General features: G+C 40.7%; 2 protein-coding genes across 7 annotated transcripts in view; one reads left to right on the forward strand and one right to left on the reverse strand.

The window, feature by feature from the left end:
- Positions 1-5,629, forward strand: part of BBOF1 (basal body orientation factor 1) — a 48,555-nt gene extending 42,926 nt beyond the window's left edge. For 2 of the 4 annotated variants that reach the window (XM_061429416.1, XM_061429417.1), the window contains exons 12-13: positions 3,016-3,071; positions 4,132-5,629. In XM_061429416.1, coding sequence (XP_061285400.1) covers positions 3,016-3,027 — 12 coding nt within the window. In that variant the 3' untranslated portion in view covers positions 3,028-3,071; positions 4,132-5,629. The remainder of the gene's footprint in view (positions 1-3,015; positions 3,072-4,131) is intronic. The other 2 variants (XR_009738813.1, XM_061429415.1) reach the window with 2 other exon arrangements.
- Positions 12-20,137, reverse strand: ALDH6A1 (aldehyde dehydrogenase 6 family member A1). Of its 3 annotated transcripts, XM_061429413.1 has the most exons (13): positions 15,765-16,035; positions 15,588-15,679; positions 12,593-12,652; positions 10,936-11,010; positions 10,604-10,765; positions 10,301-10,379; positions 9,608-9,910; positions 7,997-8,118; positions 6,508-6,697; positions 6,131-6,312; positions 4,642-4,821; positions 4,273-4,371; positions 12-2,470 (listed from the first exon to the last, which is right to left on the reverse strand). In XM_061429413.1, exons 5-13 carry the CDS (start codon positions 10,715-10,717, stop codon positions 2,366-2,368), a joined length of 1,374 nt encoding a protein of 457 aa, XP_061285397.1. In that variant the 5' UTR covers positions 10,718-10,765; positions 10,936-11,010; positions 12,593-12,652; positions 15,588-15,679; positions 15,765-16,035; the 3' UTR covers positions 12-2,365. The 3 variants fall into 3 exon arrangements, with proteins under 3 accessions (XP_061285397.1, XP_061285395.1, XP_061285398.1); XM_061429411.1 differs by lacking the exons at positions 15,588-15,679; positions 15,765-16,035 and adding an exon at positions 19,956-20,137; XM_061429414.1 differs by lacking the exon at positions 15,588-15,679.
- Between the last annotated feature and the right edge of the window lie 44 nt (positions 20,138-20,181).

Consider the following 20,181-nt stretch of genomic DNA (forward strand, 5'->3'; position numbering starts at 1 on the left):
CAAAACAAAAACAGGGTTTCAAGAGCTTTTTACTTGTAATTTGTTGTACATAATCAATTAGTACAATGTAGAATCTGAGAAATTTCAAATGAGGCCACATTTTTAGCTAGTACTAGCATGAACTATACAGACTTTTTTTCCATCTAAGAAATAAGAAAGTCTTCTGAGTAGCAAATAGCTAGCCAAATGAGTTGATTCTGATAATAGCAACACAGTTCTGATGAGTTAGCATTTCTTAAAGAGTGATTTCCCTTAAATGTAAGGAAAACTTAGGTGTCTCTGTGATTACATTTAATTCCACTTGGAATTTAGACAAAAATGACCTTTCATTCAACCCAGTAGTTGTTGGACTGGATTAAGTATTACTGTCAGTTTCCAGCTGTAATAAGAGATAAAACAAGGAGCATTCTATTACAAAATCATAAATTTCTATTGCCTCACCTTTAGGAAGGCAGACCTCCTCCCCTAAAAAAAAAAAAATGGGCCAGTAGGGTCATAAAACATATTTTATTAAAGTTCAATCACCTTAAGTGATCGAAGGTTGTGACTTTCTATCTAGCAGGTGGTAGTAATATTAAGCCTAAAATCCAGAGTGCACAAACATTTTCAAGGTTTTTATCATCCTTAATTCATTAAATATCCCCCATGGAATAGGTTAGTATTATCTATGTAACTAATGAGGAAGCAGAAAAATTAATGACCCACATCATCTGCCTGACAACCAGAACTCTATCAGAAATGAGAAGCCGTCTCCTAGTTTAGTGGGTGAAGACCATATCAGAAAGACAGGATTCAGCCAGCATGGTAGAGCACAAAGAATCTATTCTGTTTAGTACATAAATTTCTGTTCTGACTTAAAGTTGAGCTATAGCAAAGAAACAAAAAGCATAAAGATGTTTGCAGAAGAGCTGTTAATGCATTTCTTCTACTACCTCACACATAGAGAGCTTTGAAATTTCTTAGGCTCTAATCAATTACTTTACATTAAGGGTTCTTTCATTAAAAAGTTATCACAAATGAGAAATGCAGGCAAGAGAAAAGCACAATATAAAAACTTCAGCAAGTAGTATCAGGTTAGACTTACTTTAGGTAAGAATCTTGCTCACACTTGGAGAACACTTGAGTTTGAAGGTTCTGGGTCTCTATTCCAAAAAGTGGAAATTTTGTTTTCCCCTTCCAAACTGGAAGAATCAGGAAGAATTTTTGTCTTGGAGAATTTAACAGTGTTAACCAAGGTTGTATGTTTAAGGGTGGTTCATTTTCTCCAACCCTTTGTTACTTAAAGTAGAGTACCAGGAGTCCTAAGAAATGTTCTGGTCTTGTCCATTATACTGATTTAGTCAGGATTAATTTTATTTCAAAGTGCAGAACGGTGGTTAAAACTTGTTTTCAGAAATAAATTTTGGAAGAGAAAAATATTGTAAAACATATAGGTAATATTTCTTCAGTTTCTTGTTCAACTAATGAGAAAAAGGCATTGCCTTTTTTTTTTAACCATTAATCATTTCTTAATAAATGTAAGATCTTGTTGAACATAAAAACAAAAAAAGAGTCTGGCTGACTCTTTTGATTTCTGGGCCTAATATAACTTTTGAAATAGTTTTCTTAAAAACAAAGCAAAACCTGCTGGCATCTAAGTTAATGACTGAAGCACTAATTAGTGATTACTGAAGCAAACCCTGAAATTTAACACTTGGCACAAACAACAAAAAGTTGATTTATCCAAAAGTTGAGGTATTCATAGTAAGTGGTTTTAAGAAGCAGGAACAGTGACAATGGTAGAATTTGTGATCATGAATCACTAGGACAAAGTGGCATTCAGCAGGAAAGAAAGCAGCAGTTGTCACAACTGTGGGATAAGCAGAGATGGATTATGTCTTTGTAACGTGGGATAAATGAGAGGCTCCGCAAAGCTGGCAGAGGGGTCTGACCCACTGGCATTTATGTAGGACTGTGTTTGAGGATCAACCAAAGGGTGAATTATTTTTGACCTATGTCTCCATCCAAGAGCTCCTCTTCCTTGGGCGATCTTCTTTACACGCACTAATGTTCCCTCCACGTCATTTATCAGAAATGGGGAGAATTTTTAGAAAACAGGTCTAAGCTCTTATTCCAGAGAAGCATTTCACAGTTAGAACAGTGACCTCAAAAATAAAATTATGAAGAGCAAGTGAAAATCTGGTTTCAGAGTTACACTAGGAGTCTCCCTATTAGCAACTTAACCGGGGTCAATGGTCCTGAGAAAGACTTTAGTTACAAGGTATTCCAATCCCAGGGATCTGATCTGAGTAAAGTAGGCAGTTGGAGTTGGTCAAGAATAAACAGTGATTACTCAGTATGCACCGAGTCTGGAACAGACTTGTTTCTAACGGCCCATGGTAGGCATGACTACAGCAGGTGAGGAAAGAGAAGCATCTTCTTCTTTCCATTGAGAAGTGATAGTCTTTAGCTGAGTATAGAATTGGATGCCCTACAGAGAACAAAGAAAAAAAAGAGTTATCATATATGCCTGGGGGTTTCATGATTCTTCTTTTAATCAACTTTTGAAGGAGGTATTGTGAAATGTTATTCATGTTCCTACTTGCAGAATAGGTACAACCAGAATTCAATAAATTATTCATGAGATAATCTATGTAAAACACTTAACATATTACCTGGCACATAGTAAAGAGTCAAATCTTAGCTATCATTATGCTAAAACTAGCCAAGAACATCTAAATGGAAAAATTGGACAATGTAAACTGTTAAACTTGTATTTATTTTATAAGAATAGGCTTGAGCAAAAGAGAATAGAGTGTACAAATTTAACACACAAAATTACTAGCAAGCTAGAAGAGTACTGTTAGAACACAACTCACTAGCTTGATTAAAATACACCTCTAGAATTAATAGACAAAATCTGGGCCATGTTAATATAGTAAAAACAATTTTAGAGATTATTACATACTTTTAATATAAGATACAACTAAAGTTTACATTTTATTATGTAAGAATACCTTTATGTCTTCTTTACAGAATGCAAAATAGCAATTTAATTACCTAAGGATTTAAGACTTCAAACACTACATAAGGTCAGTCTTTTACTCTACAAAGCCTCACTTACTGGTTCACTTACTAGAGTAACTTACAGTAATTAAACAAAGGCGCGGGGGGGGAAAAAAACCCCAAACCAACAAACTTTTAAGCAACAGTTTTACTCTGCTTCCCTTGAAAGAAATGTCTAATAGTATCAAATTAATCATTTTTACAAAAGCTGTGACTAATGCACAAATTGGATAATCCATCTCGAAACAATGAGTGTTGTCTTAACCAGTTGGCCACATTGTCATACTCTGCTATGTAATCCCACCGTTAATTTATTATTAACCTATAAAGGGAGACCTGTATAGAAAACAAGTAATTTTTTACTGAAGGTTCCAAAACGGCTGTATTTCTGTGGGATTACAAAGAACTTTTCACTAGGCCATTTGTCCAACATGTATTTGGTTACTTGCTCTGGTGCTACATCCTTCAGATAATAATAATTACAGTGTGATAAGGGCTTCTTAACATGAGTTAAATAGTCTCATTGACTTGCCTCTGTCTACCTCTCTAACCTCATCTCTTACTACTCTCTCCCTCATTCACTCACTGGGCTCCAATCCATTTCTACTGTTTGATCAAGCCATGCCTGGTCTTGCTTTAGGGTATATGCACAAGTTGAAGGATGTGACAATGGTGGTAATTTGGTTCCAGATCTGCTTTATATAGTTATTTTTTATTTGATGCTATACTTACAGCATTTATTATATTTAGAATATTATTTAATATACAGAAGGTGCTCAATAAAAGTTTTAGTAAATGAGTGACTAACAGGAAATGTGTGGTGGGAGCACTTGAGGGACATACCCAAGCCAGCACTGGAGGGGATGGTGGTGAGAGGTGACTTTCTTTAGCAAGTCCACACTTTAAACTAGTGGTTAACAGTCAGATGAAGGAGGGCAGAAAGGGGATATAGGAAGAAAGGGTCATAGGCAGAGGAGAGGGCATATACAAAAGCTTGGACTTACTCATGCTCTTCCCCCAAAACTCTGTTGCCTTGAGTTATTCAGGAACTAGCAAACTTTTATTAACTTTTGTTATCTTTTCTAGGGAACCTACTGACAAGCACTGCTGAACAACATATAACCTCACAGAAGCTGCAGGCAGTCCCTTTCTTGCAGAATCCTTGTTTCTGAATATGTTCAAGAGAGTTTCTTAGAGGAAAAATATTTTTTTAAAACTTGAAGTTACCTGTTTGCCATAGAAATTGGTGTCTCCCCTGAAGGAAGCGCGAGAGCCCGTGAATGAGAACATTGGCAAAGGCACTGGAATGGGCACATTCACCCCAACCTAAAGCAGAACAAAGCCACATCAACCACTAAGAAAAAGACTCCACGAAGGAACTCTCCATTTAGAAGCACAAGTGCCGGGCATCAGAGAGACGAATTTAACTACCCACCTTCCACCCGATCCTCCATCCCATGAGCTTTTATTCCTGAGGAAGAAATGGGGCATCAAGGGAGAACAGAGGGCAGTGACTGATCACTGTTTACCTTCTCCCCTTACACAGGAAACTGTACACGTGGCTACAAGAATCTCCTAAAAATTCTGTTCACAAACCTGTCCAACATCCACCAGGTGGGAATATTTCCGAGCAGTGGCTCCATTGGTGGTGAAGATGGCTGTTCCATTTCCATATGGGTTGTCATTTACAATCTTGATGGCTTCATCCAAAGTGTCTGTTTCCAGAACTACAAGAACTGGGCCAAAAATCTCCTCCTTGTAACAGGTCATGTTTGGCTGCCAGGAGTGATGCATCGGAAAAGAAGTCAGTATTTTTTGCTTATTTGGTACTTTATTACCCACAGCTTACATGCACAATTTTTAGGTTAGTAATCTCTTTTCATTTTAAATCACCTGTAAAAAAAAAAAGTCCTTTCTTGCCATGCTCCATCTTCCAAGCTACCAATCATAAGTAACTTGAAACTCGTATTTCTACAATGACATAACTACACTCCTTTCCTTTATGCACTGTATTTTTTGATCTCATGACCCATCACTAGCTTCCTGATTTGTGCCTGTATTACTTGTTTACACAACTGTTATGTTACTGAAAAGCTACTTGAAAATTCATTTTAGAAATCAAATATATATTAAAAACATAACAGGAGAATTTTTCTATTTAAAGAAATCCTGTGGTAAGTTTTCTGTAACATAAATAATCCTTTCTTATTCATTCCTTTGCCTCCTAAATGAGTCTGTCCATTTTTATTTTGGTATCAGGTCACATTAAACATTCAAAACATCTTTCACCACTGTCGCTGTGTTTGAAGCTGGGTAAGTGGATTTTTCCTCAGTGATTCTGTGGCAAAAAAATCTCATAATTTCTATTATACTTAGATTCAACTCTTGATTATTCAGGATTATAATAGGAATAGTGGGGATATATGAACTTCAAAAAAAAACCTCTCAATGTAGTCATTAATTTTAGATAAGCAACTTTCAGAGTTTTGATAAATAAAAATTGACACCAATTCTTTTTCTTTCGTTGTTTTCTGGTGAAGATGCACATATTTAATAAACATTGAAAGTGAAGTGAAAGTGTTAATCACTCAGTCGTGTCCAATTCTTTGCAACCCCATGGACTCTACCCTGCCAAGTCCATCTGTCCATGGAATTCTTCAGGCAAAAATACTAGAGTGGGTTGCCATTCCTCCTCCAGAGGCTCTTCCCAACCCAGGGATTCAACCTGGGTCTCCTTCATTGCAGGTGGCTTCTTTACTGCTGAGCCAGTACTGGGAGGTCTCAATAAACACTGGGTGGTTGATAGACTGTATTTGTGACAGAGGCTATTTATTCCTGCAAAGCCAAAAATATTCACTTTTTATCCCTTAACGGAAAGTTTCCAACCACTGATATAGTGGAAAGAGGTTGGGAGTCAGGAGGGGTGACTCATTCGGACTTGAGATAAAATAATTGAGTAATTCTGGCAAGAGATGAGGTCTCTAGTCATTAAATGCCTTCATTTATAAATTAGAGGAATGAGATTCCATTGTCTCCAGTGGTGCCTTCAGCTCATACGTTTGTGAAATAAATAATTCACAGTCACCTTGACATTTGAAATGATGGTTGGCCCAACAAAGTTCCCATTTTCATAACCTTTGACTTTAATACTTCGCCCGTCAAGAAGGATGGAAGCTCCTTCCTTTGTTCCACTATCAATCAGATTACAGACACGCTCTTTTGCCTGGGGGGTGATCAGAGGGCCAAGATCAGCTCCAGGCTGGTCTCCTGTAAACAATACAGAAGTATTTAAGGTCTTTATGAACATAAATGATGAGTGATAACTAAAGATGAATCTGAATGACAAGTAGTCCAGTACAAAGAGAGGCAGTGGTAAGAATAAACATGATTGCTCCCACTGGACAAGGCCAATGCAAAACCCAGAGCTTAGTGCCAGAGATGCAAAGTCTAAAAGTTGGTTACCTGCATTCACTCTTAGTTTTTTGGCACGTTCTACCAGCTCTGGCAGCCACTTCTTAGCTTCTCCCACAAGGATTGCTGTTGAAAGAGCCATGCAGCGCTGACCAGCAGCTCCAAATGCTGCCCCAACCAACTGGTTCAGGGTGTTTTCCTTATTCGCATCTGGCATGACTACTCCATGGTTCTTGGCTCCCTAAGGAAATACAGAAAGTACATGAATCTTCCTTGGTAAAATACAATTAGGCTAAGAAATTAAACAATCTAAGTTTTCAGATGAGAATTTAAGAAAAGGACTTGAGACTTTATCCTATGCTGCTTTGAAAGGAGATTTATTATCATTTTGATATTGCTTAAATCCTGGTTAACACTGAGTAAGTCTCCAAGTTACTTTCTCTTCACTTTCTCAGCTGAAAAGCTGACAGGTGTTTATTTAGATCAAAACTATTATTTTTTTTTAAAAACCCACCCCAAACAAAATACTGTCTCAATCACATTCAGATTGACAAGGTAAACACTTCATCTAGGAACCAAGGAGAACCCCCTTCTCTTTTCTAAGTTAGGTAGGAAAGAATCTGTTGTTTGTTAGGGTTTCCAGTTATATGAAGAGCAGCCTCATAAATTTCTATGTAGGATGATACAGGGTCATTTCCACATATTTACAGATATAGCTATAGTTGAATACATGAATAGATACCTTGTCTGCTACTTAACTGTATGGCGTTGCACAGAGCATTGATGTTAGACATAAAACACATATCGACGAAATATGTAGTGAACTAGCAGGGGCATAAATCAAATTGGCCAAACACATCCAGCCATGAAAAGAAATACACGGGCATATCATGACTAGTTTCTAAGCCTGTGGATAGGTGGCTTCCCTTTCTGCAATATTAGTGGAAGAGTAAGAATGGCAACTGGACACTATATTTAGTATCAAATGACCACAAAGTATTTGGCAAGGATCTAGTCACTAAGGAACAGCAAAACTGTGCAAGCGAGTAAACCACACTCAGATATTATACAGGGATATTTGGCTCTTTACTAAACCACAACCACCACAGTGACTTAAATAGCCTAGACTCTTAGGGAAGATTATATCTTTAACATTTATAGTTAGGATTTGCGTTAAAGGCAGGAAGGATGAGGGCTAGCTGAAAGCATGGGATGAAGGAATAAATAGGGCCAGAAACAGATTTTGGGCTGAAGCCCAAAGAATCTGAATATCTTTCTTAAGGAGAAATGTGACTTTATCACCGATATTACCTCGATAAAATAAAAGGTAATTAAAGTGACTGAGAATAAAACTCATCACAAGGTTTGTGGTTAAAGGGAAGACAACCAGGATGAACTGTGAATAAAGAAACACTGGCATTAGAGTGGGATGAGTGGTCTGGCATTAGAGTGGGATGAGTGGTCCCTCTGCTGAAGGGCTTTTTCCAGGTAATTTTAATACATACAACAGAATTTGGGGGAGAAAGGAATAAGAAGTCACCATATTGGCTTGAACTCTCTTGCCATGTCTTGACCCTCGCTCGAAGATGTACTCTCCTGCCTGGTTGGATCCCACAAAGCTGATTGCTTTGATATCCGGATGATCGCAAATAAAATTTACAGCTTTAAGAAGAAAATAAATGATTATCACAAAGGAAGAATGGGCTTCTCAGAATAGCAAATTTATCCTTTTCTCACTGCTATTGAATGAGAAGTTTCATACTTTTGTTTTCTTGCCCTGGAATCCCCTTTGGAGCTCTGTCCTTGTTCTCTTAAATTCTTTCATTTTTTTTTTTTTTGGTCACACAGCACTGTTAATCGGATCTGAGTTCCCCAACCTGGGACTGAACCTGCCCCCTCCTCCAGTGGAAGTGTGGAGTCTTAACCACAGGACCGCGAGAAGTCCCTCTCTTAAATTCTTCAAACTACAAATTCTATTTAACCTCTTCTCTTTCATTATTTTTCCCAATTGTTAGTCCAGAATTTTTACTTTAACTCTGAAAGCTACCCAATACAATATTGTAATTAGCCTCCAATTAAAATAAATAAATTTATATTAAAAAAAAAACTCTCAAGGCTACAACTCCTATTTTCCTCCAAAATAAAAGCCTTTCAATACTTGACTCCTCCTTTTGTCTTTTATGAATATGATATTTCCTCAACTGTCACTTGTACTGGAACTCTCAGATATTACTGGGCCCTCATGTGAGAGGCAATAGAGCACAGTATTTAAAAGTAAAAACCATGGTTGGCCTGTTTACATATACACATCGCAACTTTTGACGGTTTCTAGCAACATGACTTTGGGCAAAATCAGCTGATTTCATTATACCCCAATTTTCTCATTTGTAAAATGGAAAGATAATAGTACCTACTTGAAAGAGTGATTGTAAAGATTAAATGAGATAATAGATGGAAGGCATTGGAACAGTGCTTGAAACAAGGAAGCACTTTTTAAGTATTAGCCATTATTATATGAATCAGAAGGACTTTGGTACCTCTGTGGTCTATAAATTCTGAGTTAAATAATGTTAAGTCCCTTCAGTGCTGCTGCTACTGCTAAGTCGCTTCAGTCGTGTCCGACTCTGTGCGACCCCATAGACGGCAGCCCACCAGGCTCCCCTGTCCCTGGGACTCTCCAGGCAAGAACACTGGAGTGGGTTGCCGTTTCCTTCTCCAATGCATGAAAGTGAAAAGTGAAAGGGAAGTCACTCAGTCGTGGACTCTTCGCGACCCCATGGACTGCAGCCCACCAGGCTTCTCCGTCCATGGGATTTTCCAGGCAAGAGTGCTGGAGTGGGGTGCCATTGCCTTCTCCGAGTCCCTTCAGTATTGAAATGAAAACTTACTCTTTAATTTTACCTATCTTGCCCCAACCATAGTTCTTTGCCCTAATATATTCTGTAGGGCAAGAAGCACTGCTACTCCCCAGTTAGTTACCTTGGCACGGAGATGGCAAAATAGTCAACAAATATTTTCTTCAAACATGGAGGTTACTTATTATTAGTAAATCCCTTCATCCCTAAAACACCCTAAAACACCCCATCACTGACTCAACACCTTGGTTTTTGGTAGCCAGATTAATAAGTGCCAGGTCCAGAGGGGCAGGTACCTTCATGTTGTCCATGGATGATATTCAGTGTTCCATCAGGGGCACCAGAGTCCTGAAACAGCTTGGCGAGAAGCATAGTTGCTCCAGGGACTCGCTCTGATGGTTTCATCAGGAAGGTATTTCCACACACCATGGCCATGGGAAACATCCAAAGGGGGATCATGGCAGGAAAATTGAACGGAGCGATGCCTGCGCACACCCCCAGAGGCAGACGGTAGGAATAAAGGTCCATGTCTTTGGTGATGGATGGCATGGTCTCCCCCAGCATGAGGGATGTCACACTGCAGGCATGCTCAACCACCTCTGGAACAGAGAAGCAGCAGTCAGGCGAGCAACTCTTCACACTGCCCAGTACTTAGCTTCGTCATGCTCTAGTCAGCCCTGAGTGGCAAGGCCAGTGACAGATGGAAAAAGCACTGATTCACTATGTGAAGAGGTTGCATGAAGTGAGACCATCTGAATGGGAAGAAGGCAGTGAAACACATAAACCAACTGGAAGATCACTGGAGTACAATAATGAAGTAAGCCAGTAGCATAGATACCCAGGTACTGTCATTTCACACAAGTATTAGGATATCATGGGAGAGCAAAACCTACATAAAGGAAGCAGCAGTCCCCCACTCTGGGGGACTCTTATCTTCCTTTGCTTCTTCCCAGTGTCCCTGAACTCCCCTAGAGGGACTCCCTGCTTACGGAGGCCTCGAAACACATCTCCTTCAGCATCCGCCAGGGTCTTCCCTTGTTCCAGCGTGATCAACCTGGCAATTTCTTTCTAGAGAGAAAACACACAGAAACCAACGCAAGGATGTGCCTCCCCTTAGTTCTCAGGCAGCCAGAAAGGAATAAAAGTCAAGGAGTTGTTGTTGGAGGGAGAAAGCCATGATCTATGTCTCTCTGGATTGTACAGTTAGGGAGGGCAGCTCACAGGGCCACTATGAGAGTGACAAGTAGCACCTAAATAACACTTTGGGAAATTATATCATTCAGCTTTCTTACCAAATTTTCTTTAATGAGTTGTTGGTAGCGGAGCAGGACCTGCTGACGGCTTAATATTGAAGTGTCTGCCCACGCGGGAAAAGTACGTTTGCAGGAAGAAACTGCTGCATCCATTTCGGCCTTGGTGGACTCAGGGACCCGACCAATGACCTCATTGGTGGCCTGAGGGAAAAGCCAGCACATCAATCATCTTTGTCCCTGCCCCACCTTCTTCGTATAGCCACAGGGGCAGCGATATGTGCTTCACAATAGAGACCCAGGTCCTTATTTTTCCCACTGTGTTTCCAGAATTCTAGGCTAATGAGTTCAGGCCCCAGAGCAGCTTTCCTTACGGGATTGTGGATGTCGATCCATTTGTCACTTTTGGATTCAATAAATTTCCCATCAATGAAGAGTTTTACAGTTGGCTGGGGGAGAAAAAAAATAAATACAATACTTATATTAGTTAATTGCTTTACTTCTCTCTTTCCCTTTACAAGGAGAAAAGAACTGGGGTTGATAACTAAATTTTCCATTTTCTAGAAATGTCACCACTATGAAAGAGATACACAATATACTCTTCTGCAGAGCTTATTAAGATAGGGCAGAACCTCTTGATACTGTGATCTCTCTGTAAATGGAAAATTCCCTGTAATCACACAGTGGAACTTCATGAGTAAACATACGTCACTGAGAAAGTGAAAGTCGACTTCATGGACTGTAGCCCACCAAACTCCTCTGTCCATTGAATTCTTCAGGTAAGAACACTAGAGTGGGTAGCCATTCCCTTCTCCAGGGGACCTTCCTGACCCAAGGACTGAACCCGGGTCTCCTGCACTACAGGCAGATTCTTTACCATCTGAGCCACCAAGGAAGCCCATGTCGCGGACAAGCTTATACTAAAAAAGCAGCAGACTCTGTGTTAACAAATGTTAACTATTATGATTTGTTGGCCCAGCTGACTTTCTGGCACATTACCATGAGCATGCCTTATCTTATGATCAAATATTTTTAAAAACATTTCTATGTGTAGCTTTTCTAAGAAGCAGCTTGTTTTCATTAAATTTTCAAATGTGGTCTGTAGGCCAAAAAGGGTGAAAGACTACTATGTTATAATATGTGCATGCTTCTACCTCAACAGGATTTGGAGCATCAGTCCTTACAGATCAGGTTTAGTTACTGCAAATGGCTAACACACAGTAGGTCTGTAAAAACAACTCTAAAGGTTGTAAAGAAGACAACCTTTGAGGCAGGGTCAAGAAAACCTTTAGAAGTCATGAAAATGTATCTTTAGACACAGTAATCCCAGTTCAGAAGGGAAATAATATAAAAGAAGCAAAAATAACCAAAAAAAAGATATAAATAAATGTTAGTTTTATAATACTGAAAAAAAGGAATAAATTTAAATGTTATTTGTGAAAATTATTAGTTAATTCACACAATATCTTCTTGATAGAATATTACATAGGCATTAAGAGTCATAGTCATGGTGGCTCAGGCGTAAAGAATCCACCTGCCAATGCAGGAGACATGGGTTCGATCCCTGGTCTAGGAAGATCCCACGTGCCACGAAGCGACTAAGCCCGTGTGCCACAACTATTGAACCTGCACTCTACAGCCTGGGAGCCGCAACTACTGGGCCCTTGTGCCACAACTACGAAGCCTGAGTGCCTTAAAGTCCGTGCTCTGCAATAAGAGAAACCATGGCAATAAGAAGCCTGCGCCCTGCAACTAGAGAGGAGCCCCTACTGGCTGCACTAGAGAAAAGCCTGTGCAGCAATGAAGACCAGCAAAACCCCCAATAAATAAAATCATTAAAAAAAAAATCACAGTCATAAAGATCACTTTGTAATACTAGAAGTGCTTACAACGTAACAGACATAATACAAGATAAGAAAATCAAGATAGAAAATTTCAGATAAACTCTGATCACAATGATGTAAAGAAAATACCCCCAAACTGTACTGGATTCCTTTTCAGAAGTCAACCTTTATTACCAAATAAACTCACCACTGAAGACGAAGAGAAGGAGGATGCTGGCTGCCAACTGGAATTCACCTTGGAAGAGACCTGGGAGGTAAAAGAATGATTATTTTGATAAATGAGAGCAGAAAATTATTAAAAACTTAAGTGAATGGCCACTATCTGCTCAGTATTCTACTAGTTACTATGGGTATATGAAGAAGGACTTGGTGTTTGCTCTCAAGGGTCATATAATCTTTAAAGAGAAAAGCTGTGAGGCTGTGAGACACAGCAAACTATGAGAGAACAAAAACTCATAACAATCACGTGTTCAATTTCTAGGATAGTCTTGATTTAAAAAAGATGTTTTTTGGTCATTAGACTGTATTTTTCTAGTTTGGGCCTGATAAATGTAGTCACCTTAAATCTAAAAATAAGAAAACATCTAAGATGGGATTCCCTGGTGGCTCAGATGGTAAAGCTTCTGCCTGAGACCCGGGTTCGATCCCCGGGTCGGGAAGATTCTCCTGGAGAAGGAAATGGCAACCTACTCCAGTATTCTTGCCTAGAAAATTCCATGGATGGAAGGAGCCTGGTGGACTACAGTCCATGGGGTCACAAAGAGTCGGACACGACTGAGCAACTTCACTTCACTAAGATGGTGTCTAACACAATAGGTGTTGAATATAAGACAGTATATAACCAAGTGTCAAATATATGTATAATATGCCCATACTCATACTTAAACATGAGTGTTCATAGTAGTTTTCCTGGTAATAGTGTAAAATTTGGGAGCAACTCAAAGGTTGGATGGGTGAATAGGGAAACTAGCATGGTATATTCAGATATTAGACTACTACTCAGCAATGAAAAGGAATCAACTATTGATAAAGCAACATGGATAATTATAATAATTATACTGAGTGAAAGAAGTTAGACTTAAGAAGAGTACCTATATAAAACTAGAAAATGTAAACCATAGTGTCAGAAAGCAGATCAGTGGTTACCTAGAGATGATGGTGGAAGAAAAGATGAAGGTCAGAGGGAAACATTTTGGGGCAATTCATATATTCACTATCTTGATTGTGATGTTTTCACAGGTGTATACAAATACTAAAACAGTAAATTACACATTTTATCTTAGATCAATTTTATTTTAATAAAGCTATTTTTAAAAATGCCACATACACCTAAGAGGAAAAGAACCTGTTATATTTAATAGAATTTAATCAGCAAATGGTTAGGGTGGGGGGATCAGTTAAAATAAAGTCACTCTCAAAAAATAGTTTGTATATATGTTAAGGAAGTTAATTTAAGAAATACAGAAGTCTAATCGAAGTGAGCAAACTAAAATACTCAAGACTGGAATATAAAAGGAAGGTGTAGTCTAATAACCTATTACCTTATCTGAAGAGAGACCACGTTGACCAAAGAGTTTAGGGATGCATAAAGTACAAGAATTTGTTTGCGTGCCGACAGCACTATCCAGAGGAAAAGGTGCTGGTCCTCTGGGCCAGCAGTCTGTCAAAATGCCTAGTCTGCGGCTTCTCCTTTCACCACAAAAGCTATTTCAAACCAGCAAACCACCATGTCTTATAGCCACGTTCCCAATACCAACATAGTACCCGGTATACAATAGGTGTTCAACAGCTATATTGCCTGATGTTCCCCACCCCAGACTTGGTTAGGTGTATTTTTCTGTACACCTAGCAGTCAGTATTTCCCTATTGAGTTTATTTGTCTGTGTTGTAATAGCCTAGGTACTTGTTTTTTACCCCAAGACTATAAATTCCACGGGGACAGGTACTGCATCTTATTTACCTACTTTATAGCATTACTAGATCAAGACTGTTCAGGTATGAAAAACAGCTTAGCAAGTAGTTGGTGCTCATTAAACATTGCTACTATTATTGTATTACTATAAATATTATCTGCTCACATTCCTTGCTGTTTCAAAACATACCACTTTTCTTAAAATTTTCAACTCTGTTCCTCTCCCTCTCACTGAGCTAATCTTATTTTTTCTACTTCAGAGGAAACAGAAACCACGAGATGGAAACTTCCTCAACTTCCTACTAGTAAGCCTACCAAACTAACCAATACTCATCATCTTTTCCTTTTACCTCTTATAGAGAAGGCAGCTACCAAGGTTCATGAAGACAGAGTAACTGGGAGACAGAGGTACACAGTCAATGTTTGACTGAAGAAGTATGTCTTCCAATTTAAGGCTAATCTCTGAATCTGTGCTCTGAAGTCAACTGTTCCTCCTGCCTCAGACACTTCCACCAACTATCCTTTCTTTCCTGTATCTTAAAACCTCTCTCCATCCAATAGAAAGGGTTCTCTATACGACTTACCATTATTTCCTCATCTCCTACTAGCTCCTCAATCAACTCCTACCTTTATGACTGAACGCCAGAACACCAGTGACTTCCTCCATACAATGGACTCTTCTCAGTCCTTCTTGTACTTGACCTCTCAGCAGAGGTGAAGAGTTAACCAGACCTTCTGTCCCAAATCCCCTCTCCACTTATATTCTGTGATGCCCTGGTATCTTTTCTATCTCTCGGGCCACATTTTCTCTGCCTTCTTTGTTGACGCCTTCTCCCATACCTGGCCTCTAACTGCTTGAGTTCCTGAACAAGGAGAGTTGGGACCTTGATTTCATTAACTCCAGTGGCTTAATTAGCTAGATCCTGGTGATGCCCAAATCTTTAATTCTTCACCAGAATCTTCCTCATCAGGTAATACTTACATAACTGTTGTTACCACATCTCTACTTGGATATTATTTAGGTCCATGTTGGAAAAAGCTGACTTCCTCATTGTCCTCCCACCAATCAGCTCTGTTTCCTACAACCCACCTTTCAGTGAATGGGGCTAATATCCACCTAGGTGCCCAACCAGAAACTTAAATGTCACCCTAACTCTTCTCTCTCTCTCCTCAGTGAATCAAGTCCTGGCAATCTGTCCTCCCAGAAGTCTTGGGAATGCAACCCTTTTCTTGCTCCCTCTTCCCACTCTACACCATCATTGTCTCTTACCTGGGTTTCCGAACAGGTAATGATTCCTAACAGGTCTCTCAGCCTTCAATCTTAAACCTCTGATTCTTGTTTCCACTCCAGAGCCAAAGGGTCTTTTTAAAACACAAACTTGGTCAGATCATTCTTTTGTTTAAAACCCACCAATGGCTTTCCGTTGTCCTTGGGATAAAGACTCACCTCGGTGTTGCTTAGAAGATTCTACATAGTATCTTTACTTCTCTAGTTTCCTATTTTGCTGCTCTCCTCCTTGCTCTCTCTATGCTCCGGGCATTCACAACATGTTTTGTGCTCACACTGCCCTTGCACGTGCTGCTCCCTTTTGCCTGGAGTTGTTTCATCCCATTTGCTTGGCTCACGTCTATTCTTGAGCTCCCTATCACTTTGAGTACAGGTACAGGTCAGTTCTGTAGGCTTGCTAGTAGGAAGTTGAGGATGTTCTCATCTAATGGTTTTAGTTTCCTCTGAAGTAGAAAAAACAAGGTTAACTCCTGTGAGTGAGCGGTATAGTAGCAGTTGGAAGTTTTTAAATCTCAATATCAGGTCGAGGCTAAGTACCTGATTATGGGGTTCACCTGAATTCCTCTAGTTCTCTTATCACACTAGAGAATAGCATTAAGTCTGTCTTCCCTTAGAACACTAGAGAGTTTTGTCCTCATCACCTGGTAGCATTCCTGGACTAGAGTAAGTACTCAGTAATATTCTGCAGAATCAAAGAATACACCCAAGCAACTGTGGGATATTAATTTTGTTTCATGTAAACTCTCTTACTGGCTTCTCAGGTGGTGCTAGTGGTAACGAACTCGCCTGCCAATGCAGGAGACTTAAGAGACGCAGGTTCAATCCCTGGCTCGGGAAGATTCCTTGGAGGAGGGCACAGCAACCCACTCCAGCATTCTTGCCTGGAGAATCCCATGGACAGAGGAGCCTGGTGGGCTACAGGTCATAGGTTTGCAAAAAGTTGGACACGGCTAAAGTGACTTAACACACACAAAAACTCTCTTATAGGGCAGAAAATGTACAGTTCAGCCAAGGAGAGCATTCTAGGCCTCTTAATTTCATTCTGTCACGTGCATATAGCCTCCCTGCTGTCAAGAGGGCATAATAAAACATTGTCATTTAGTTTTTGACTAAATGATAGTCATTTAGTCTTTTCTTCATTTTCCAAAACACACTCATTAGTACCGTTACTGAAGAGAACTATCCTATGTCCAGTCACACCAAACTTCTTGATCTCTAGATGTTTATTTCACACTTGCTATTTTCCTTGGCAGGAACTCCCTTCTCTGGCTAAAGGCCTCCTACTCTTGAAGTACTCAAACGGAGATCAACTCCTTTTGGAAGCTTTTCTAGAATTGCACAGGTTGAGTTTGGGGCTCTTTCCATAGGTTCCTGCAGTACTGTGTGCAGTCTTATTGTTTAGCACTTATTGCATTACAGTAGGAAAGCTTTCAGTGAATATTTTACTTATCTCTCCTTTCCCAAAGTTTGAGCCAGTGTCTGACACAGAAAGAGAGGCTTAGACTTAAGTCCTGAATTCTCAGCAACATCTGTTACTAGGTGGGATACCTTGGATGACCTTTAAGATTGCCGGGTGAAATATCAACAACCTCAGATACACAGATGATACCACCTTAATGGCAGAAAGTAGAGAGGAACTAAAGAGCCTCTTGATGAAAGTGAAACAAGAATGAAAAAGCTAGTCTAAAACTGAACATTCAAAAAACTAAGAAGATGACGTCTGGTCCCATCACTTCATAGCAAATAGATGGGGCAAAAAGTGGAAACAGTGAGACTTTATTTTCTTGTGCTCCAAAATCACTGTGGATGGGTGACTGCAGCCATGAAATTAAAAGATGCTTGCTCCTTGGAAGAAAAGGTATGACAAACCTAGACAGCATATTAAAAAGCAGAGACACTACTATGCCGACATAGGTCCATCTAGTCAAAGCTATAGTAGTCATGTATGGATGTGAGAGTTGGACAATAAAAAATGCTGAGTGCTGAAGAATTGATGCCTTCAAACTGTGGTGTTGGAGAAGACTCCTGTGAGTCCCTTGGACTGCAAGGAGATCAAACTCCAGTCCATCCTAAAGGAAATCAGTCCTGAATATTCACTGGAACGACTGATGCTGAAACTGAAGTTTCAATACTTTGGCCACCTGATGCGAAGAGCCAACTCATTGGAAAAAACTCTGATGCTGGGAAAGACTGAAGGCAGGAGAAAGGACAGGATGAGATGGTTGAATGGCATCACTGACTCAATGGACATGAGTTTGAGCAAACTCTGGGAGGTGGTGAAGGACAGGGAAGCCTGGCGTGCTGCAGTCCATGGGGTCACACAGAGTCAGACACGACTTAGTGACTGAACAACAACAACAACTTACTTCATTAATTCTAATCTTCACAAATATTCTCAAAACTAGGAAGTGGTGGAGCTGGAATAGAATCCAAGTATGATTGTGAAGCCTGTGTTCTTTCCACTGTATCACTGAAGAAAGTCACTGAGTCATATTAAGACTAGTTTTCTTTAAATGGGAATGATAATATCCGGATTGCCAGACTCTGGACTACTCTCAAACTATCATGTTACAGTAACTCCTAATTGGCTTAGGATTCTTATCTCTGTTCTTTTTCAGGTCAATGCAGAAGTTTCTGCAAATGAATCAGAAAAAAGTGTTTATTTCCAAAATAAAGTACTTGGGGAAGGAGATTCTTTTCCTTGATACAAAGGACAACATCGTTTTTTAAGGCTCTCAATGACTTGTGATGGCGGAAAAGGCAAAGGAAAAAAAGCCAATTTAATAAAAGATTTCCAGGAGAAGTTGGTAATGGAAAACATAGGGTGGAAATTTTGTTTTCTGACTACAAAACAAAAAACAAAACAAAACCTAGAAAAACAGAACCAGGATTACAACAAGAAATATGAGTTAGGCCAGATCATTTGACAAATCCTTCCAATCCATTCACACTGTCCCATTAAATAGCATATTTAAACAGGAACCTTTGCGGACTCTGCTAAGAATCTTAAAAATGCAGTCTCTGGAGTAGAACTCACTGAACCTGATAAATACTAATGTTATCTATAAGCCCAGAAATACAGAGGAAGAAGTTCCCAAGCTGAACATGAGTAAGAAAAGCAAAGCTGTTTCTTGCAGGTTTGATAATGTTGCCTCATAATGTAAGTCCTTGCTAGGCTTGAACAACGGGGAAAGGCTATGAACAACTGGAAACAGCTACAGGCCTCAGGCATGTAGCTCCTGTAGCTCAACCACCTGTCCTTAGGCTAGCTTCAGAGAAGACCTGAACACCCCCACCCCATTCCAATCCCAGGGGCAGAGCTGAGTTACACTAAGCTGACTTCCGGCTTCGCTAATGGCTCAGACGGTAAAGAATCCACCTGCAATGCGGCAGGCCTGGGTTCGATCCCTGCGTTGGGAAGATCCCCTGGAAGAGGGCATGGCAACCCACTCCAGTATTCTTGCCTGGAAAATCCCCATGGACAAAGGGGCCTGGCGGGCTACAGTCCATGGGGTCGCACAGTGGAACACGACTGAGCGACTAAGCACAGCACAGCACAAGCTGACTCTGGGGTGGGAACGTGGAACTTACACTTGTCTTCCTTGGTTTCCATTTTCTACCACCTATTTTAGAGATGTTTAATTCTTTGCACGTGCTTGGAACAAACTAGGAGCATTAACTATGTGTCCTTATTCAACGCCAACAAAACACTGTAACTCTGCCAGAAAGTTAAACAAAGTCTTGGCAAGCAAAGGCACAACAGTCCACAGCCTGTGGAACATGCAAAGAGCCACAGCTGGGGAAAACAGCTCAGCAAATGACTGCTTTTGGGAAAACGGAGTGAACATTCCGAGAAGGAGATTCAAAGTTCATTCACTGACCCTCGCCCCTCGTGTGCTTCCTGGCTCCCGCCCCCTGGCCTTTACCTCGGACTGCAGACCGTGAAGAAGGGTGGGGGAGGGGGACAATTTGGAGGTTCCCGGCCCAATGCTAAGACAGGTGACCAGAAGGGGAGTTCCTAGGGCAGAGAGGTGGCTGGTGCAGAGGTGAAAGGGAAGACGGTGGGCAGACCCACAGAGGTGAGGGCAAGAGAGTGTCGGCAGGGACAGGGCAAGCCTCGAAGAGGAGAGTGGGCCAGAGCCAGAAAAGGGGGCAGGCTCAAGAATAAAAGGGCCAGGGCTGAGTCCCGGGCTGGGTCCAACGAAGGCGGGTACTGAGTGAGGTGTGGGACAGGGCCGCACAGGTCCGATGGGCACAGAGAAGGGTCAGCCATGAAGGGGCTGGCTCAGAGAGCGGATGGAAAGGACGAATTTCGAGCTTCGCAACCCTTTGGCGCCACCCTCAACTCGCCTGCAGGATCCGGGCCCGCAATGCAGCCGCCGCCGCCGCCACCGCCACAGCCGCCATGGCTCTGGGTTGCCTCTTCTCAGCCTCCCGCACCTCTACAGTCTGAGACCGTCCAGAAGCTCTACTGCTGCCAGGCCTCCCCCGTCCATCCTGCCGCACCTCCTCACTGGCGGAAAGGACAATCTCCCCTAGCCAATTACTCGCCCTAACGACTGACTCCGCCCCTCAA

Source organism: Bos javanicus, chromosome 10, assembly GCF_032452875.1.
Source record: "Bos javanicus breed banteng chromosome 10, ARS-OSU_banteng_1.0, whole genome shotgun sequence".
Lineage (NCBI taxonomy): Eukaryota > Metazoa > Chordata > Mammalia > Artiodactyla > Bovidae > Bos > Bos javanicus.